Here is a 22,919-nt window from a genome sequence, read left to right on the forward strand (position 1 = left end):
GCACATGGGACAGCGAACCACACCCAGTAGGTGCATGGGTTACACTAGTCATTCCAGCCAGGCAGGCAGAACCCTGGACAGATGGCTAGAGAGGAGCAGGAGGCACAGGGCATGACTAGATATGGGATGCTGGCCCTTTAAAAACTATTTAAAAAGTATGGGCTCTCGTCTCATCTTGTGAAAACAGGCATAGCCACACTGTCGGGCTGCCCTTGACTCCAGGCATCCAGGGGACTAGGCTGTCAGAATACCTGGGACCATCCGGTTTTCTGGCCTGGCATTCTGTCAAAGAAAGCCTTTGAGGTAGAGAAGGACAAACCGCTCCACAGGACCCAGCACTCCCCCTATTCTTCAACAAAGATAGTACAAGAAAAGTGTCACCCCATGGAACAAGATCCTGCCAGCGGAACAGAGTAAAGGAGCATAAGTCTCCCAAAGGCAGTGTCGTTCCCCTTCCTGTGCTGGAGCTGGAGGTCAGTGTACCGTTGAGTGACTCCAAAGAGAGAGGCTCAGCTTGGCAGAAAAACTGGGTGGGAGAACACAAGTGACCTGATTCTGACTTGATTATAGGCATTAGAGGGGCACCCATCCTCATAGCCCTGGCTACCTTGCAAAGTGATGGAATGAGATGGGAGAACCTTTCACCCCAGAGAGAAGTACTTGCTGTTATCACACAGGAAATCCAAGACATGTCGAGATTAAGGGCATCACACAAAAGTTTCCAAGGTGCCTGGTGATTTAAACACCTAAATCCCATTCGCCTTCAGTTGGCCTTAGGCTCCCGAATCACTTAGGCACTTGAGAAAATTTTGCCCAGCAATCTTCCAACCCAGGCACCTTCTATGCAGCACAGAGAGCCATATTTAGGTACCTAGGCCTCTGACCTAATTCCCAGAGGTGCTTGGCAGCCAAGTCTCTCACCATCAGCAGCGGGAATTTGGGTGGTTGCAGTGACCTGCTGAAAGTCGCAGAGACCAGAATCTCTCCTCACTTCCTGGCTTCTACTGTAAACGGGTGTTGCTCTACTAACTTTAACGAAGCCATTCTGATGTGCACAAGTTGAGGCTCTGACCCTGCAATGCTCAGTGCTTTGGCCGTGAGCGGAACAGCCTTCCATACAGGCACCATGTGCTTTGCTATGAACCTGGATGCAATAAAGGGTGGATGAATGTTTCCAATGCATTCTAATGCCACATCTGGTTTCCACCCTGAAGCGGCTGTGACAACGTCCCATAACAGAAGCTGAGACGTCCCATTCAGTTTTGCCAGTCCAAGAGATTCAGGTATTTCAAAGCATCTAAACTCCTGGGTACTCATCCAAAATGAATTGTACCATTTTTTGAGGCTCACTCTGACTTCAAAGAAAATTGAGGATATCAGGCACCTAAATTCCTTAGAGGTTTGGGTCCCATCTACACACAAGACTGAGGCATGTAGGTGCTTAAGTCCCAATAACTTCCAATGAGACTCAGGCTATGTCTACACTAGCCCAGGAGATCGACCCTGAGAAGGATCGATCCTCTGGGATTTGATTTCATGTGTCTGGTAGGGATGTGTGAAATTGATCACTCAGTGGTCACAGTTGACTTCTGTACTCCTCGCAAGGAGTAACGGAGGTTGACGGGAGAAACTTTCCTGTTGATGTTCTTCAGTAAGGATGGCCAAGTTAGTGAAGTGCAGATACATCGATTCTAGTGATGCAGTTGCTGTAGCTAGAATTGTGTATCTGCAGTCAACTTACTTTGCCTAGTGTAGACATAGCTGTAGGCTTCTAAAGTGCTTATGTTAGTTTCGAAACAGGCTGGATTTTTAAACATATTTAAAAGCGAGCAAACTTTTCAAAAGCACATAGGCCCAGATTTTAGAGAGAGTTAGGGCTTGCTGCGATCAGCATTGCAATGCCTAAATGATTCCCGAGCCTAAACCTAATTTTTCACACAGAATTTAGGCACTTTTAGTCCAAATGCCACTGACAGTCAATGGCTTCCAGTGTCCCTCTAGAAGCCTGGATCTCTCAGATGCTTGTGGAAAGTGGAAACAAAAGAGAAGTGAACTGGGATGAAACAAATTCCTTTAAAAACTTGATTATTTGCAGCATTTTGGGGCTTTCTGGACATAATCACCCAGCTCAAAAGAGAACCCAGGCATCCTGGCTGCTCACCCTGTGTGCTCGACCACAGCTGCCCACCGTTGTATTTATTTCAGATGAACCAACACAATCAGGGTAATCTCTATTTGTGAGAATGTTACAGACAGGGGAGAAAGTAACTAAACATTTCTTACATGTACTGGCCTATCGCATTCCGGGTCCCTGCCAGTTCTTTAAATAGCTCCCTAGTGGCTTTTGCTGCAGCTCAGCCAGCTCTTGCTGGAGCAGCGCACCCAGGAGCACCTGCTTATTTTCACCTCTGGTTACAGACCCTAGCTGCGTCTACACGTGCACGCTACTTCGAAGTAGCTGCACCAACTTCGAAATAGTGCCCGTCGCGTCTACACACGTCGGGCGCTATTTCGAAGTTAACTTCGACGTTAGGCGGCGAGATGTCGAAGTCGCTAACCTCATGAGGAGATAGGAATAGCGCCCTACTTCGACGTTCAACGTCGAAGTAGGGACCGTGTAGACGATCCGCGTCCCGCAACGTCGAAATTGCCGGGTCCTCCATGGCGGCCATCAGCTGGGGGGTTGAGAGATGCTCTCTCTCCAGCCCCTGCGGGGCTCTATGGTCACCGTGGGCAGCAGCCCTTAGCCCAGGGCTTCTGGCTGCTTCTGCAGCAGCTGGGGATCTATGCTGCAGGCACAGGGTCTGCAACCAGTTGTCAGCTCTGTGTATCTTGTGTTGTTTAGTGCAACTGTGTCTGGGAGGGGCCCTTTAAGGGAGCGGCTTGCTGTTGAGTCCGCCCTGTGACCCTGTCTGCAGCTGTGCCTGGCATCCCTATTTCGATGTGTGCTACTTTGACGTGTAGACGTTCCCTCGCTGCGCCTATTTCGATGTTGGGCTGAGCAACGTCGAAGTTGAACATCGACGTTGCCGGCCCTGGAGGACGTGTAGACGTTATTCATCGAAATAGACTATTTCGATGTTGGCTGCACGTGTAGACGTAGCCCCTATGTGCAGGGTGGTTAGACAGGTAAATTTCAGTAGTTCTCACTTTTTGGTCTGTGGCAGTTACAGGTAAACCATGGAGTTGAGTTTTGTGCCCTCCTCGATGGATCCTGCCCCCTCCCCTGGCAAAGGCAGCTGTTTTGATCGGAGTGTAAAGTTACTCAGTCTAATTCTCCTTGGCACAAACAGCAGCATGAAAGCACTATTAGCGGCACGCAATGCCGAGAGATTCACTATGTCCAATGGAACCGCGCTCCCGACTGGGCGGCAGAATATGTCATTGGCTTTTAGGGTCAGGGAGACCCCATGTGGATCCTAATTCGAGCCTGGATTTGTGCTCAGCTGCACACTTTAATCACTAATTAAAGGTTTGCCATCATCCTCAAGCAGCTGTTAGTGTCCTACAGGTCGATCCCCGAGCAACACGCTGCTGATCCATAGCAGCATATTGGAAAGTTCATTGGATGTGCTGCCTCAAATATTTCCCTCCCTCCAAAACACTGCCTCACTATTTCCCATCACAAAGAACTTGTAAATGGGAGCACGGCTGGCTGACTCTTCTCTGCTCCCTTCTTCTTCTCCTTCCCTCCATTCCTGCAATTTAGCCAAAGACATATTTTTTCTTTCTTTTTCCTCATTCTTTCCTACACACACACACACATATATATATATATTTTTTTTGAATGAAAAATGCTATTTGGTGCCTCCTGAGCCTCTCGAGCTGGGCTCGGCATCCGTATCAGCTGGAGGAGCTTAGAGCCTCATCTCCTCGGATTTAGACTGAAATTTTGATTTTCTGCCGCTCTCAGATAATGTGGAAATCCTGTTCCCCGATATTTGCTGTTTATCAGTGAAATGCAGTGCGGTTCTGGGGATGGGGTGGGGAGGGAATTTCACTTTCTCTTTCTTTTGCGCTACCTTTGTGTGTCCTCTCGTGTTCCCTCATTCCCAGCCATCCCTACTATTCCCGCATATTAATGGCGTTTGACTTCAGAGCAGCCGGTACAACAATAGCCTAATTATATCAACCAGAGAAAAGCAGGAGAAACTCTTTCCAGAGGCTTCATGGCACCCAACAATGAGCTCTGATTTCTAGTGCCTGCTGTCCCCATTAACCTGTAGCATGAGCCAGAAGACAACAAACCCTAGTTGGCTGGGCTATCTTCCCAGGGCCGTGGATGAGGCTCCAAGGAGCACGATGTCTCCAAGCCCAATATTTCTTCCTTGTCTTGGGTTTAGCACAGATCCAACTCCCTTGGGGTCTGTTCAACCTTGGGGCAGAGGTAGCCAGAGGTGCTGGGACAGTTTTTGTAGTGGGGATGCTGAGAACCATTGAAACCGCAAACTGCAAACCTTGTACATAATGGAAATCACTTCTAGCTCGACGGTGCTGCAGCATTCCCACCCCCAGCCCAGGTACAGCACCTATGGAACCAGTGTAAACCAGCATATTCTGCCCTTGCCAATGAACATAGGATTGCCTCTTCTCCCTCCACCCCTTTAGTCTTCCTCTGCTTTGTAGCCACAGTAAATTTCTCTGGTTTCATTTGCCTAGCTAAACACTGCCTGACCTTCTGCCCGGCCACAGGCCTTTGTGAAGTTCTGGTTCAGATCCATTGTACATGGGCTGTACTCTCTACTAAGTCCCATGGTTCTGAGTTGAAGGGCTGGTCTTGACTGACAGGGAGCTGGGATCTGCTCCCACCTGAGGGCCTGATCCTGAGAGGAACCTCACACCAACCACTCTCCTCAGCAGCTTTCCTGAGGGTTGCCAGTTTTGGATGGACATGCTTCTGGAGGTTTCATCACATGACAGTCTGAAATGCCTGGACAATCCCAGAGGGCTGGCAACCCTAACTTTAACTGCCTGGTGCCTCGAGGACCAGGACTGGTCTTTGCATTGGCGCTTACTTGAGGTCTGATTCTTATTCAATCCCCTCGCCCAATGCCCTCATCCTTCCTCAACCCCTCACAAAGATGGTGGCACTTCCTCTAAACATGGATTAGCTGAGCTGAACCCTACCAAACTCCGTCCACTAAACAGTGTGGAGGGGCCGGGGAAAAAAAAGGCATTCTAACCTCCTGAGTCAAACACCTCAACTGTTCAGACAAGCACAGGACTCTTCAGCAGCAGGGGAACAGCTCTGAGGACCACTTAGCACCTGGCAGGCCACAAAGCCCTGCTCATAATGAGCAGACCTGCCACCGATTCCTTAAAGGACTGGGCATTGTCAGATAATGTAACGGATTTTTCCCCCCATTCTCTTTGAATGCAGGCATTTCCCTGTGGTTAGGATAGAACAGAATAACCCACTGATGTTATTGCCACCTGCAAATTTGCTGGGCTTTCTCTGCAGCGCGTAATTAAACTCAGCGCCAGGGTAACCGACAGCCTCCATCGCAGCGTATTAGAATGGAGGGAAGAAAATGGGGCAGGGGGAGGGAGGAGGGGAAGACGGGAAACACGATAAACCCCAGCCAGGCTCTCTCTGTATTGCTGTTCTGCGTGCAGCTTGCCTGGTGCCTGGTTTAAAGTGACTCTGCTTCTTATGGAAACGGAGAGGAGGTATTAAAAAAAAAAAAAAAACCCCACAAGACACAGAGAGCTTCCTTATCTCAGGGAGACAGTTGTCAGGAATCACTTTGACTGAGTCGTTTTGTCTCCATGCTTTTTTTGCTGTCAAGCAGGCCTCAGGACATGGATCAAAGGAGAGGCGCCGCGCGCTCGCTGAAACTTCTGATCCCTTCTCGGTACAGACGCTCCAGTGGCAGACAGCTCTCCGCGACATCAAATGGAAGGAGAGGCGAGGGAGGAAGGAGAGAAGGGAGAGGGGGAAGGAAAGTGGGGAGAGGAGGAAGGAGGGAAAGAAGAAGAGCTGTGGGGCTTCTCAGGGCCCCAGCAGATCCCATGGGTGGGAAGGCATTGGGCTGGGCTCAGAGCCCAGCTGAGTGCCTGGGGTCCCAGCCCCACTCTTTCCCTTCTCCCCAGCTGGTATCTGGGGCACCTACAAGGGTTTTCTCCAGATTGTTTTACCTAAAGCCACTTGGCAGCTCAAAGTGGCAGGAGGGTCCATTTTAACAAGGTGGGAATTTGGCAGACAGAGTGGGCAAGCAAAGAGTGCGGGCAGATTTTGAGTGGAGCAGAGGGGCAGCTTTCAGCTCGCGTGGACACACCTGCTGTTTCAGGGGGCTGAGACTGGCAGGTCTGGGGCTGCGTTTTTTCCCCTCATGCCTTTTTCCCTGCTCTGAGCTGCACAAAGGGGCTACAACCTGCCTGGATGAGGGTGTATAGCCCACAAGGACCAGCTTGGTGTTGTGTATGTACAGCACCTAGCACACTGGGACTCTGGCCTGGGATCTCAGGCATTACGGTAATACAAAGAATAAAAGGCATTTCCCTGAGCCTTGGCTGCGAATCTGGAGGCAAGACTCACCCAAGCAAGACTTGAGCCAGTCTGCACTTTCCTTCCATTGCTGCATCGCACCAGCGTTCACAGTGCTCCCTGGGTTAGATCCTAGAGGGCTGGGGTGCCCTAGAAACACTGAAGCTAGAGAGAATTGGGGGGGGATCACACACACAGCTCTGCCAATGCCCCCCCTTGGCCTTTAAAACTGACTCTCTGGGAAAGGCCCCATCCATCATCCCAACAAGTGAGCCATACTCAATGTGTGTGAGGCTGGGGAACCAGCTGTCCTCAGTCATTGCTACTATGTCTCAGGAGGGGAATATGCCCCGGAGCTGAATGGGAACTGCAAAACAGCCAGCTGTTCTCTACTTGTCCCATGAGCCCTGCTTCAGTGACTGGCTCAGTCATTCTGGTGTGAACTCTAGCTAGGGCCACTCCCTGCCAGCCACAGGGCCCTTCATAAAACCTGTTTATTTCCTTTAGGATTCCAAAAAATAGCCTGTAGATTTTCCTATTGCTACTGAGATTAGATCCTTCCTCCACCACCCCTTCTCCGCATGGCTTGTGCTCTCCCTGCAGGTACTGATTCTCTGCAGTAAGATCCCCCTCGTCTCCCAACTGCATAGGCTTAAGGACCGACTCCAGCTTATCACAGGAGCTAAGACCATCCATACCTTTGATCCATTTACTAGTTACCCACCCCAGACCCTGCTGGGTTTTCTGATCTTCAGTCCCTGCTGTAAATTGATCTCCTGCATGCCTGTCTGAGTGGGTTGGGGGTGGAGGGGAGACAGGAGAAACCATCTTTCAGGAAGAGACCTGGCTGCATGAATGCTGCTTCCTTTGGGGCCATCTTTGTGCCAAAGTCTAGGCAAGCTACTGCACAGCCCACCCCCCAGCTCTGCAGTATAACCATGGGGCAAACTGGCCCCATGGTACATGGGGGCTCAGCAGAGATCCTGTCTTGTGTGTGATGTGGGGGGAGAGCACAGCGCCGGATTTAAAATTCAAAGAGCTGCCCTGGCTCAGCCTCCATCTAAATTTCTTACCCACAGCCCCTCCCATAATGCTCCAAAGGCTAATGTAACTCTGCTCCTTTATACCCACTCCTCCCAAACGAGAGAGGCAACGCTCATGCCTCCCTGCAACACTCCAAAGGCTGATGCCACAGGCAGCATCCCTCCATTGCATACATCCACCTCCCTGCCCTAGATGTGCAATGTGCTAACCCCTTGTTCCAGAAGGAGGGGCTCACCAGCTAAGAGAAGCAGGAAGCTTGAATGCAGTGGTGGGGGTGGGAGGAGAAAGAGATCTTTCCTGTAAGCTGTTTGAAGCCTTTGCACAAAGGCCTCGCAGCCCTGGGACTGGTAATTCCCTGGAACACCCAACAGCAGTCAGGCATGGGCTGGGAGGGAGGTGACGTTAGGATTCATGTCAACGACAAATATGCTTCCCTATGATGTAGTTACAAGGTTCTGGCTGCTGCTCCAAGAGGCAGCCGGGAGGGCAGCCGCTGAAGCAAAGGAAAAAACTTTTTCTGATCTCCTTCCATTACTAACCCTCACCAAGTGCTTTTGTCAACTCTACCAGTGCTGGGCCTGGGCAACACACTGCTGCTGCCAACTCGTTGCACAGCAGAGCTTATCGTCTGCATGCGGACGCTAAAGGGGCAAAGCCAACACGTTGTGAGATGGGAGGGGTGTGGCATTGTAAGGAAAGTGACTGACTCACTAACATTTGCAGGATACAGTCTGGGCTGTACCCATCTCTCCTGCCCAACAGGATTGCCCACGTGCCTGGCTCCTTAGCAAAGCAAAAGGCTGTCCCATAGCATTTATGGTCTGATCCTAAGGCATGCTGAGTTTGCGCCTCAGGAAATTAAGGCCCCATGTACATGCATATGTGTGTAACCCTCAGCATCAGGCCCTGTTCATGCAATGATAGGGAGCAGGGCTTTGACTTAAAACTGTCTCCACTGGAAGCAAGCTGTGAGTGGATCCTTTTTCTTCTCAAGGCTTATTAAGAAACCAGGCAAGCTGCAGCTGGACTTAAACATGCACAAGTGCCCCGCACACTCCCTTGCACTTCTGCACACATGCACTGAGATGCAAGCATTTGCATGCCAGAGCACATGCATCTTACGCATAGGCCCATGGATGCATCCACACATACATACACTGTGGCGTTTCTAATCAAATTGTTTATCCTATTGCATTCTTTCAGTTTAACCTTCTCTGTCTAGGAGTCCTCCTTCCTGGGCAACCTTCTTCGGCACTGTGGCCTTTTGGATTTCTTTCTCAGCTTCCTAGTCCCTCAGTGAGTGCAGCCCTGCAGCAAAACACTCGCCTCTGAATTCCAAAGGTCGCTTGGCAATGCCTGTCACTCGTCTGGATTCTGTATTAATTGCTAATCTCTCATTTTCTCTCCCTCTATCTGCCCTGCCTGCCTTGTCTCGAGTTCCCTTAATAATCATAAAGAAGGGAAAATCCAGCATTTGAATTCTCCAAGTCCATGTCGACCAGCCAAGTCAGAGGCTCAATCACTCTTAACCATCCCTGCGCAGAGAAGAGACAAAACCCAGAGGACACAATGAAGAGCTCTGAGTATGCTTGAAAGCTTGTCTCTCTCACCCACAGAAGCTGGTCCAATAAAAGAAATTCTCTCATTTGCCTTCTCTCTCTACAACTCAGAGGAGACAGTCTTTGAACAAGCCAACCGACGAGGGAAAAATACAGCTTGTACTTAGATTTAGCTACTACCGACCATATAAATGCAATGCTAGCTGAGCCAGTGTGGTCATTGCTATCCTGACCTGGCTTCACACCACAAGCCATGATCAGCTAAAACACAAGGCTGAGGAGGTATAGTTTAAATGTGTTGGGCTGTTCATAGATTCATGCATATCAGATGGCTGGACATTAAGAAATAGGCTCAGGAGTCCTAGAGACATATGATTAAAATGATCTACCCATGGAGTAATCCGGGATCATAGAAGGACTGCACGTGGGACTTTTTTCTCTCCTCTCCTCTACCATTGTTCTTTCTTTTTCCCTTCCTTTATTTCATCTCCCATTCTCTCCTCCTTTTTTTCCTGCTCTGTTCTTTTTCATGCCCCTTAGATTGACATGTATCATGGGAATTACAGGGCTGATCGTGTACCTATCGAAGTCCAGGGCAAAGCGTCCATTGTGTTCAATGGGGCCTGTTTTCTCAGAAACAGTTCTGTGTCTCCAACACTCAAACATCCCAATATTGCCTGAAAATTCTCTCTGTTACTCTTTCTACACAGGCTCACATGGGTGTGTGCGTACCTACTTCTCTTTCACACTAAGGCTACGTCTACACGTGCACCCAACTTCGAAATAGCTTATTTCGATGTTGCGACATCGAAATAGGCTATTTCGATGAATAACGTCTACACGTCCTCCAGGGCTGGCAACGTCGATGTTCAGCTTCGACGTTGCTCAGCCCAACATCGAAATAGGCACAGCGAGGGAACGTCTACACGCCAAAGTAGCACACATCGAAATAAGGGAGCCAGGCACAGCTGCAGACAGGGTCACGGGGCGGACTCAACAGCAAGTCGCTCCCTTAAAGGGCCCCTCCCAGACACACTTTCATTAAACAGTGCAAGATACACAGAGCCAACAACTAGTTGCAGACCCTGTATATGCAGCACGGACCCCCAGCTGCAGCAGCAGCAGCCAGAAGCCCTGGGCTAAGGGCTGCTGCCCACGGTGACCACAGAGCCCCGCAAGGGCTGGAGAGAGAGTATCTCTCAACCCCCCAGCTGATGGCCGCCATGGAGGACCCCGCTATTTCGATGTTGCGGGACGCGGATCGTCTACACGTCCCTACTTCGATGTTGAACGTCGAAGTAGGGCGCTATTCCCATCCGCTCATGGGGTTAGCGACTTCGACGTCTCGCCGCCTAACGTCGATTTCAACTTTGAAATAGCGCCCAACACGTGTAGACGTGACGGGCGCTATTTCGAAGTTACTGCCGCTACTTCGAAGTAGCGTGCACGTGTAGACGCAGCCTAAAGGTCCTTTACTCTGCCAGTGTAACATAAATGAAAATAAGGACATACATATTTTTGTGCATATATAGCCTATATCTATACAATGTCTAGAATATGTCACATTATTTTGAATGCATCTAAAGTAATATTTTAGGGTGCCATGATCAAAGCTGCCTAGGCACTCTACTTCCATTGATTTCTTTTGAAAATTGAGCATCTCAGTCCTGCAGGCTGCTTTTGATATCTTGGCAGTAGTGTCACAGCTAATAATGCTTGGGTGCAATGCAAAATGCAGGCCAAATGCTGCAGATGTTTTGATGTACCTTTACTCACGGGGTGTGAATTTACTCTTGCGTGAAGGCTTTGGCAGAATTGGGGCCACCATTTTTATGAGTCACATACATAATACAGAGCAAGGCAATAATGCTGAATGGGCACATGGGGGATATTCATGGGTTGCCCATATGGGAAATGTTGAAAGAAAACAAGTCAGGGTGGCAACGTTGTCTCAGACCCCCCCACGTGGGTCCCCCCCAGACTCCTTTCACCCCATAAACAAAGTAATAAGAAAGCAGTAAAATAAATACGTGTCTATTTTCACGTGAGAAAATTGTTCCATTCTCCCTTTTTCTTGTAGCCTGTAGCCGAGGTGTCTAATTGACAAGAGCAGATGGCTTTGCTTGGTGAAAAACTTAAGCAGAGGGGGTGGAGGAGAAAAGCTTTGCAGGGCCATGTAGGTTCAAACTTTACAGAGGCAGAGCTGTATGTGATAGTGAGCAACAGAGAAAGCCAAAGGGACCAGTACAGCCAGCTTCTGCAAGGGAGAAAAAGAGGGTCGCGATCCCCTCTCCCTCCCCACCACTTTTCTAAAGAACATCCATTTCATCACACACACATACTCCACAAGATGTACAGTCTTGGTGGGATATGCACATGCTCCCAACTCTGGGAAAAAGCCACCAAAAAAGCCACCAAAACCCTAGCAGTAGTAGCAGTTTTCCATGGGGGCTGGTGGATGGGGCCAGGTGTGTGGTGGCCTGTGCATCGGAGAATCCTCAGCTAGGCCAGGAGAATAAGGGTCCCCCAGAGACACTGCCACAGGAGAGAAATATGGGGCCAAACAGCAGGGAAGGGGAAGCTGCAGAGTAAATTCAAAGGTGGATGCAGCACAGGAGGAATGGATGTGTGTGCTGCCCAGACCCAAGAGGAAAGAGGAGAGAAATCTAGAGAGGAGACAGCTGAATGGATGGGTAGCACAGGAATGGAAGAGGAAAAAGTGGACTGGAAAGTCACAAAGGGCTGAGGGAGAGAGGAAAAAACAGGGTGGGTGGGAAAGAGGGTTGAAAGAAAGGACAAGTGTCAGGAAAGACAGAAAAGAGACAGAGAGCAAATCAGGAGGGAAGTGAGAAAGGAAAAAAAAACCACGTGGGATGGCACCAGAGAGCGTCAGAGTTAAAGACTATTAAGAGAACACGTTTCTACACCAAGATAAGCCGGAGAAATGAATCCTTATCCTTCCAAAACCAACCCTTTAAAATTCGAGCGAGAGAAGGGTCTCCTTTCAGGGAAACGGGAAATCCTTAATGCTTCCTCCCTCAGCAACTGTAATGCCAGGATGTTCCCAATCTGCTTTGAGGGATGGAAAGATTAAGAATAATAAAAAAATTGCAATAAAATATGTGTGAACGAGGGGGTAATTGTGGACAAATGCAGCATTCAAATTCATTTTTCAGCTCTTTTACACACCATTTCAATCTTATTTTCTGCTTGTTAATGAGATCTTGTTGGTTGGGGTGGGCCAGGCTGCCCAGTAGCGCTTGGGTAATTGCACATAATTTTCTCTCTACTAGTGATTTGCATCAGATTTTTTTTCTAATTCTTTGCTATTTAACATTCCCCCCCTCCAAATTTGGCCCCCCTCCTCCAATCCCCTCCCCTGGCCCAGCAAAACTCATTTTAAATGCTTATTATCGACACAGTGTTTCTGACAAAAAAAAAAAAAAAGGAACCAGACGGAAAGATTTTGTGTCACTGAATGAGCAGGCACTGTCTCTGCAGAGCCAGACGCCGAGTACTAACTCCACTCACCAGCCAATGCCATGTCCCTCCCAACTATCAGGCTTCCCAAAAAGGACTTAGGCAGCTAAACCCATCCATAGACCAGCATCAGCACAGTTATGGCCAAGAAGCCTCTGGTCCATGACTGAGACAGGTTCTGCATCACTGAAATCAATAGAAAAGCTATGGTGGACTGCTGTGGAAGGAGGATTGGGCACTAGACAGGAGGGCCACTTCTACACAGGCAGCCTGTGTTCACAGAGGTCACTGTCGACAGAGAAACCTCGGCAGTACCTCTGTCGACAGGTAGCGTCTACACCCAAAAACAGATCGAAAGAGCCAGCCGCTCTGTCAACAGAGGGCAGCTGGAGTGCGCTGCCCCCCTCTTCACAGAATGGCTGACTGGAAGCACTGCATACAGGGCTGCCCAGGGACCTGGAAGCCTTTTCTGTCGACAGAAGTGTCTACGTAGGCCCTCTGTTGACACAACACCATCCGCAGAGGCATTATACCTGATTGGGAACAGGGACAACGCTGCCGACTGAACGGCTGAGCTTTGTGGACAGACTCTCAACAGAGCACTTTAACCGTGTGGATGCTCAGCCAGTTTTGTTGCCAAAAGCCCAGAAGCTGCCTGTGTAGATTCAGCCGAGATGCTGAAGTGTAGACAGGGAGCATGCGGCAAAACTGCTGTCCAGACTTCAAGCACTGCAAAGATGATGGAGGGCAGGTGAGGTCAGAGCTGGGTTAAGCTCTAGGAGGAAGGATTTCAGTCATCTTGTCCACTGCTCCCTTTGTGCTTGATGGGTGGCAAGAGACCCTCACTTAGCAAACTGGAGCCTCTCTGAAGAACTCTGGGAACATCAGGGAAAGTTCTTTCTTTCCAGCTTTTGACCCTCTTCTCCTTTCCAGAGCAGAATGCTACATCCCTCCTTGAACAGGAAGTGCAAGGAAGTGAGGGGCCCGGGGTGGGCTGGAGGATGCTTCTCCACCCCTACTCTGCATTCTATTTCTTTAAAATAACAGTGCATTTCAGGAGGGCAAATGCTCCATAAATGGAGGCACCCTACAACAGGAGGAGGCCACAGGCTAGGGACAGCAGCAGGCCACCCATTGGGGTGTTGGTCAGCAGGACAGAAGCTCTAGATAACAACACGTAAGGCAAGGGGACAAATTCAGGTGGGTCTGGAGAAAGGGGCTCCACTCATTGCACATCCTCCCAGTCAGAAGCCTGTGCTGCTGGGAAAGGATGCCCCATCCCAGTAAATTGGCAGCCTTGCAGAGGTTCCTTCACAGCATGCGTTACGCTGTGTCTTTTCAAGCTCTTAGCCTGAGGGCTGTCATGAGGGGACCCTCACACGGGAAAGGGTTCCAAACTGGAGAACAATGCGAGGGAAATACAAATAGCAGGGCAACGTTGGGCACATGGGCTGGCGTGATCAGCAAAGGTTAGTTACCTTTAGAGCTCTTCAACTCAAATGTAGCACAGAAAGCCAGAGAGCTGAGGGTGAAATAAGGAGCAGCAGCAGCCCATGCATGAAGGCCCACCTGCTGGGTTCCACTGCTCACCTTTCAGGTCAGTTTCGCTGACTGTGAAATACTTCATGTCACCTTATTCTCTTAATAGCCGAGAGAGGAAAGCCAAGGCAATTATCAAGCTAGGCTGGTCATCTCCCCTGTTTCCCTGTCCTGACCACTTTACATAGCTGGATAAAGTGACAGGTCCCTGTCTACGCAAATCATCCAGAATGAGTGAAACTGTACTGGAGGACAGGTAGAGAGGAAGGGCAAATGCCTCATTCATGATCCTTGCAGACATGACACTCGGTTAACTCGCCCTCTATCTTGATTATCATTCTTGTTGCCCAATGATTGGACAGGACACACTGATCAGAAACATTTTCAGTAATCCAGAATCCTTTATATTTTAATACTCTCCTCCTTTCCGAAAGATCCCAAAGTGCTTCACAGGAATATCTTTACCCATTACTGGATGGCATTCGCACCTGGGGTGGAAGCCCAGCCTTGACAGAGTAGCAGGGACGTCCATCCGGGAAATGGAGAACAATAGCTAATTAAAACTACAGGGGCATTTACACAGACAACTCTAACTTGAAGTTCAGCCAACATGCAACACAGCCAAAGCTTTTTTACTCTTGTGGAAAGCACCATGGGATTTTTCCATGGTTGTGAGTATCTGGATACCCAGTCTTACGTCTTGTCAAGAAGACAGCAACACCATGCTCTGTCTTGGACTCTGTTGAAAGATAGCAACTTACTTAGTCTCTGACAGTGCCATGGACATTCTGAGGAGTTCCATCAACAAAACACTTGATCAGTTGTAATTGTAATAAACTAGCTAGTGCGTTTGTGTAATGTGTTTTCCATTAATGGATAGACTCAGAGCTGTGTGTCATAGGCCCTGTACTGGTGACCACTAACAGAGATTCTCAAGTGGCAGGAGTCTGGGTTTCTGAGCCAAAGGATCTCATTTCTGTCTTGGCTATCTGTGTGAAATTTGACGTAGCTGTGATATGATACATGAGAAAGGTCAAGGAGTTTAATTCCATTATTATTGTATTTTGATGGACATTTTTGGAAATAACTTTTTCCTTGAAAAATTATTTCCCCACCCCCGAATATGCCTCTTTTGATAAAATCAGAAAGCGAAAAGAATGTTGCCTTATTTGTGTTTTTGATCTGGTTTTGTTTTGTTGTGCTTTGATCTATTGTTTTTCCTTTTCTTCCTTTTTTCTCCCACTTTTTCAGGAGCAAAAAGGCAAACAAGTCTGGGGGTGAGGGTGGAGAGATGGCAAAAGGGAGGGAGAAGAAATAAGGCAAAATTTCAAAAATGGTAATTTTTAACAAAATAACTGTCGTAAACTTCAAATCAATACAAAACTGTTCCTCTTTGGAACAAAATGACTTGGAATTCCCACCCACCATTTTTCAACCTGCTCTCATTCCAGAGCTTCAAGGACTGGTGAGATCACCACCCCAAACTGCTAAAGGCAGCAGCTCATTTCTTTTAGGGCATTAACTTGTCACTTGATCTTATTACTGAATTTCCCTCTGGGTTTGTCTCTCTTCTCCACCTTGCTGAGCTCTCCTTGGGCATTTGATCAAACTCTGCCTGGCGGAAGGGTTCATGAGTCACTGCTTTAGTCTGACTGACTCTGACTTCTGCAATCTTTTGAACTTTAGGGCTACCTAGCTCTCAAAGATCCAGGTTCGGGGTCTGGTATAACTCACATGTGAATGTTGTAGTGACTGACTCCAGTCTGACAGATGCATGATGACTCATCTGGTTGCAGCTGGCTGTCCTTTGGTGTTAAGTTTGTTGAACCAGCAGCCTGCAGAGCACGATCATTAGCTGCCTGTCCTTAATCAGGGTGGCCTCAGTGTAAAACCATCACAGACGGATACTCAAATTACCATGAGCTCTCTCATTAAGGATCGGGTGGGGTGTGAGATGGGGCTGGCCAGAATTATGGCATGGTTTACTGATGTAGGACTCTCTATCCCATTAAGATTGGTTCTGTTATGTGGATTGTCACATGTAAGATGAGTTTGGGGGTGAGGGGGGCTTAATCCAGCCTCTATCAAATAGTGGGAAGAGAAAAAGAGATCCCCTACAAAGCTGGTGTCTGCCCAGGAGAAGCTCAGGACAGCAACAGGAATGGGTGACGCAGATCAAGACAAAGGTGCTTTGATATCGTGTAACCACCCACAACCTGGGACATCTAGAGCTTAGTGCAGGAACCTCTAGAGTTTCAGCTGAAAGCCGGATGCCTCTCACCTCAGGCTGCAGAGGGGAATCATTCTGTTTAAGTGGTCTAGGTGCCACCACATGGAGCAGTGAACCATCCTCTAGGTGGGTGGGTTACAACAGCAGTGCCGAGCACCTTGGATGAGAACATGAAGGTGTGATGTGGGCCTAGACTGAGGTGCAGCAGCAGAGCAGTCACCATCTGGCGGCTCCAGGACTGGGACAACAGGGAAAGCTGCAGTTCAGGGCCAGTGTTCCCTGTAAGATGAGCGATTGGGCGGCTACGCACGAGATTTAGGTGCCACCCAGCTGATTACCAGAGCACTCGCAGCCCGCAGTGTGTTTTTCTACTGGTGAGGCACATCTGACCATGCCTGAGTGTCCATAACAAATCATTCCACCCATGGATGGAAAAAACTGGAGGGAACACAGGTCAGAACTGGGAAGCTCTGTGTCGTGACCAAGGACCTGAATGGGATTAGCACAGTGTGTTGCAGGCCAGGACTGGGGCACCCCAGGCAGAGGGAGCAGGGTGAAAAAAGCAGAGGGGGCTGTGACTGAGCCTTGAGGTGGTTTGGCAGTGCCCTTTGGAGGCTGCTTACTCATAACCCCACTGGTTAGTACTATCAGTCCCTCTCTGGCACCAGCACATACCAGATACAGAAAAAACCAACACAAATGGCTATCATTTTCCACAGGCTTTTGGCACCTTCTGCTCCTTCTGTCTGTGGGGCGGGGGTGAGGGGGGTGGATAAAGTCTGCAGAGGCTCAATATAATCTCCCTTCTGTCTCATGAAAATGGAAAAACTGTGCCTGGCTTATAGAATTTCAGCTACCAGCACCCACTCGGTCTGGTGGATTCTGGCTGGGATACCCAACCCAGGGGTAATTGGATAGTGTTCCCTGTGACACCAGTGGTGAAAGGGTCTTGCTGTAACTCAGGGTCTAGTCCCCCCACCTCTGTCTGTTTTCCCTTGTCTAAACTGCAAAGGAAGCTCCCTCCTGTGCTGGCAAGGGATGAAACCAGAGAACTGTCCATTTGCAGCTCACACAGATCACCCCTATGGAGAATTTCTAGCTTTTTCAGCCTCCTAAAGCCCTCTTCATTTGGATATTTCCTCCTTCCATCGGGATCACAAGTGAACAGCTAGGCTGATAGATAAGCAGACAATCGATAGAGAGAGAGAACAGTACGCATTGCTGTAGGGCTGTGGAAGGTTGCATTGCTCACATGTAGGTTTGCCAGGTGTCTGGTTTTCGACCAGAACGCTCCATTGGAGAGGGACCCTGGTGGCTGGTTGGCACTGCAGTAGGGGTCTGGGGCTAAGGAAGGCTCCCTACTTCTTCTGGCCTCTAGGCACATGGAGTGGCCAGAGACTTGGAGGTTCTGTGCACTAGCCATACCCAAAGTTCTGACTCCACAGCTCCAATTGGCTGGGAACTGCAACCAATAGGAGCTACAGGGGGTGGTGCCTGTGGACGCAAGGGCTGTGAGTGAAGCTTCACTGGCCAGCCATGCATCTAGGGACTGCAGGGATCTGGAACCACCTTCTAGGTGCTGGGGTAAGTGCCACCAGGACCCCAACTCTCTGTTCCCATCTTGAGTCCCCTCCTGCACTCCAAATCCCTCAATCCTGGCTCCATACCAGAGCCTGCACTCCCAGGTGGAGCCTTCACTACCTCCCCTGCACCCCAGCCCCCTGCTCCAGCCTGGAGCCCTCTCTTGCACCCTGACCTCTCATTTCTGGCTCCACTCAGAGCTTGAACCCCTCCCCCTGAGAGCCCATACCTCTTCCTACAACCCAAATCCCTGCCCCCGCCTGGTGAAAGTGAGTGAAGGTGGGGAAGAGTGAGCAACAGAGCAAGAGGGCATAGGGCAGGGATGGGGAAGGATTCAGCCTGCAGCTTACGTGGATCTGGCCCATGAGACTCTGGGCTTAGCTCCCCCTGAGCAGCGATGTGAGCCAGGACTGGAGCTCTAGCTATGTAGGAAGGGAAGGGGGTACCATGGCTGGGGTCCCATCACCAACTTCCTGCTACAGGGGAAGGGCCCAAGCCTCATGGGCCCAATCCAGGCAAGCTAGGGATGGATCTGGCCCATGGGCTCTGCCTGGCAAGGGGACAAAAATGTTCTGCTCCCACCCAAACCCTGCACCTCCACCCTCATTTGCTCACCCCTAGACTGCTACTGCACCTTCCCTTCACCCCAAATCTCTCATTCCCACCCTGCTCCTGTCCCATCCTTTCCATGTCACCTATCCCAGCCATTCCTGAACCCTCCCTAAAGCCCAGACCCCCACCCTGCTCCTGCATCCCCCCACCAGAACCCAGCCCCATGCCCCCAGCCTGCTCCTGAACCCCTTTTCCAGACCCTCCCACCCCAGCCCACTCCTGCATCCACTCTCCCTTCAAGACTTCCCACCCCTCTCCTGCATCCTCCTTCCCACTCAGTCCCCTCTCCCCAGCCCGCTCCTGTAAGTCTCTTCCTGACTCCCCCACTCCATCTTTTCCTGCACTCACCCTTCCTCCCAACCCCAGCTCACTTCTGCACTGTACCTCCCACCCACACCCTGCAAGCCAATCTCACTTCTGCACCCCCAATTCCTGCCCAGACCTCCCATCCCCACCCCAGCCCACTCCCCGGCAACCCACTCCCATGGACAGAACCCCTGATTTCTAGCCACACCTCAGCGCCAAAGGGCCCTCACAAAATCTACTAGTCCCAGTCCCCTAGGCTCTGGGATGCAGCTTGGGTGTAGAGAGGTGAATGTCTTTTTTCTGCTTCTCATTTGGGGGCCAAATCTTTCTGTTTTTGCTTCTCATTTCCTTGCAGCCCTCGACCGATTGTTCTGAGGGTCAGTGGCCCCTGATTCAAAAGAGGTTCCCCACCCCTGGTATAATGCATGCAGTGGCCAGGGCCTCAGAGAAGGGACAGAGATGGGGCCTCAGGGCAAGACAGGGGCTTGGTGTTCAGTTTTGTGCCAATGGAAGGTTGGCAACCATAGTCACAAGGAAATCACACAGGTCATCCTCAAACGAGTATCTACCATGTATCTATGAGTAATCTCCTTGGTTACTGTTTTTGGTTCTCTGTGCCTTAAATATTGAGTCTCTTCTGGTCTGGCTATGGTCTGAAGAAGTGGGTCTGTCCCACGAAAGCTCACCTAATAAACTATTTTGCTAGTCTTTAAAGTGCTACTTGACTGCTTTTTGTTTTGAGAGTATCTACCATGTATTCTGCAAGTGCCAAAAACAGTATGGCAATGGTATTTTATAATGCATTGCAGGCTTTTATTCATGTTACCAGGACTATTTCTTGGATCCTTCCATCTTTAAAACCCAGGGTCTTGATTACCACAAGTCCAACTGCGCAGGGCTCAGAAAGGCGGAGAGGAGGTAAAACTAATGAATATAAAACACTGATAAAATAAACTACAACCAGGTTTTCGAGACACAGTAATCTGGATAGATTAATATGTGGATGCCTTGGGCTTTCCAAGGTTGGAAGTGAGTGCTCCAAATCTCATTTTCCCAACAGCATAAAGCCATCATTCTTTCAAAGCTACAAGATCTTGGGCTTTCCATTTTTAAGCACTGAAAGAGCCATTCCAACACCAAAAATACTTCTATGGACCCAAGACTCTATCTCGTCTGCCTCGAAGGTCGGAGGACAGGGTAATGTGGAGCAGAGGTAAGCATAGAAAGAGCTGTTTATCCGGCAGACTGAATTAATCTTTGTACCTATTCAGTTGTTTGGAATATCCCAGAGAGATGGACTAGCCAGCAGATGATGCAGTCATAGGCATCGGATAAATTGCACGGGCATTGGACAGCAAACTTATTTATCACACTCTTGGGCAATTTGTCACATGGATATTACCTCCACATACATTCATGTAATAAATTACAAAACCATACGATAAACTTGTGCCTTGGATTATCTCACCTGCCCAGTAATCCCAGAATACAGGCTCACATCTCCAACCAATGTCAAGTTTTGCTTAGATGATGTTTTAAAAAACTTCCACCTGCCAGAATAACACTTCCTTGTTTCCCCCACAAAACCCACACCACTCTGAAGTAGCATTCAGGCCTGCACCCGCAAAAAGTTTAATGTTCTACAACTTATCATTTTGACAGCGTACACATACCAGCATTGGCTGGGACAGAACGAAGGTCCTTTTACAGCACCCCTTGTGCTTTACCATCAGGAGAGTTACAAGCATGGCCTTTTATCCCATTTTGAAGGATTGCATTAATACAAATTAGGCATCTTAGAGTTTGCACCTGCAGGGTCTACAGGGAACAGTTGCAGCCCAGCATGCAAGTGCATGCAGGCACGCTGGAACAATTTTTATAGGCGGGGTGCTGATAGCTATTGAAGCAAACTGTAAACCCTGTATATGATAGAAACTGTTTCAAGCTCGGGAGGTGTGGCAGCACCTCTAGCACCCTCAGTTCCAGCACCTATGCATGCACGCTGCAATTTACATGCCCTTAAGCCAAATGGCGGGCCCCTTCATATGACCCTTTTGAGTGGCAAAATGGAAGACAAGAGCAGCAAAAAGCAGCTGGAGAGAAAATATGGGGTGGGAGAAAGAAGAGAGAAATTTCTAAATGAAAAATTTTCATAGAATCATAGAACAGTAGAGCTGGAAGAGACCTAAAAAGCCATCGAGTCCAGCCCCCTGCCCTAGGCAGGACCAAACCCATCAGATCAGCCCCACCAGGGCTTTGTCGAGGTGAGACTTAAACACCTCCAGGGATGGAGACTCCACTACTTCCCTGGGTAGACCATTCCAATGCTTCACCACCCTCCTAGTGAAAAAGTTTTTCCTAATGTTCAACCTGGACCTTCCCAGCTGCAACTTGAGACCATTGTTCCGTGTTCTGCCATCCATGACCACTGTGAACAGGCTCTCTCCAGCCTCTTTGCAACCTCCCTTCAGTAAGTTGAAGGCTGTTATCAAGTCCCCGCTCAGTCTTCTCTTCTGCAGACTAAACAGTGCCAATTCCCTCAACCTTTCTTCATAAGTCATATGCTCCAGCCCCCTAATTATTTTAATTGCCCTCCGCTGGACCCTGTCCAGTGCATCCACATCCTTCCTATAAATGGGGGCCCAGAACTGGACACAGTACTCCAGATGCGGCCTCACCAAAGCCAAATAAAGAGGAATAATCACTTCTCTGGATCTACTGGCAACGCTCCTCTTGATGCAACCTAATATGCCATTAGCCTTCTTGGCTACAATGGCACACTGTTGACTCAAGTCCAGCTTTTCGTCCGCTACAATTTTTTGCAAAAAGTTCTAATTAATTAAATATTATTCCTTTTTGAAACCTGAGCAATGAAAATCACTTCAAAATGTTTGAAATTTTCCATCACTTCCCAACTCCACCATTTGTGGACCCAATATAACTTGTAGAGGATTCCAAATAAAGCAGTTATAACTGTTTCTTTCTCTCAGGCCTGTACAGCAGGAATTTAGAGGCAGAAAGCCACAAAGAATGCCAGGGAGGCAATGGGCCACTGAACCTTAGAGAGAAATTCTGCGGAGCTGAGTTCCGTTCTGAGCTCAGCCACCAGCCTGCTGGTTGATCTTAGCTATTGGCTTCAATGGAGCTCACAGTCTGGGGATCGGTCCCTGGGAGTTTTTGAACCTCACCCCTCAACCTTTAGTCTAGTGGCAGGTTAGTCTAGTCGCTGGGACAGGGGACTGGTTGCCAGGAGTCCCTTATTCTATACTGAGCTCAGGGAAGGAGTCTGTGATCAGTGGTGTTGCACCAGGTCTGAGTTTGGCCTGGGAAGTTCAATCCCAATGTGTCTATTCTTTTATTTGAACAAATATATGGGGAATATGCATCTTCTCTCTCACAGTTCACATGGCTTTTCTTATTTGTGATAGTGCCATAAACAGGATCAAGTACCTCATAATTAGTTCCAGGTAGAGACTGAACCAAAATCCCAGACCCAGAGAGCCCCAGACTTTGAGAAGTTCAGCCCCTGATTGGCAAGGGAACTTCAGAGCCAGCCCCGCCTCTGTAATGGGCTGGAACAATCCCCTTCTGTCCCAGTAAGCCCTCCACTTGATGGCTTAAGCAAGACTCTAAATACTCAGGAACAGGGTGTGACATCTGACACAAACAGTATCTGAGCTTTGTTACAGGATGCAGAGGCTCCCATGCTAGGGTGAGGCACTCAGGCTGGCTGGCTGGTCTGGGGGTCCCTGAGGACATGCAACAATGACTCTTTCAGGAATAATGTCGGACAGATAAAGCACGGAGCCTGCCCTCTCCCACAAGACGTGGGCAGGCCAAAGGCCCCTGGCTCAGAGAAAGCGAATAGAAGAGCTCTGCCTACCTGTGGAGAGAGGCCGTTGCTGACGGGGTTCATGTGGTTGGTGGGAGCTGCTGGGTTCATGAAACTGTCCGAGTAGCTGGAGAAGCTGTGCCGGGCCCCATAGGCAGAACTGGTATCGGCAGCAGCGGTCAGCCCTCCCTGATGCATGGTGGATGGTGGCAGGGGCTGGGGTCTGTGCACAGTGCTGCCCCCATCTGC

General features: G+C 49.3%; 1 protein-coding gene across 4 annotated transcripts in view; it reads right to left on the bottom strand.

Annotated features, from left to right (window-relative positions):
* PAX7 (paired box 7) overlaps positions 1–22,919 on the bottom strand; it is a 161,449-nt gene that overhangs the window by 41,440 nt on the left and 97,090 nt on the right. For all 4 annotated transcript variants that reach the window (XM_075018086.1, XM_075018084.1, XM_075018085.1 and 1 more), the window contains exon 7: positions 22,722–22,915. In XM_075018086.1, coding sequence (XP_074874187.1) covers positions 22,722–22,915 — 194 coding nt within the window. The remainder of the gene's footprint in view (positions 1–22,721; positions 22,916–22,919) is intronic.

Source organism: Carettochelys insculpta, chromosome 23 (genome assembly GCF_033958435.1).
Source record: "Carettochelys insculpta isolate YL-2023 chromosome 23, ASM3395843v1, whole genome shotgun sequence".
NCBI classification, from domain to species: domain Eukaryota; kingdom Metazoa; phylum Chordata; order Testudines; family Carettochelyidae; genus Carettochelys; species Carettochelys insculpta.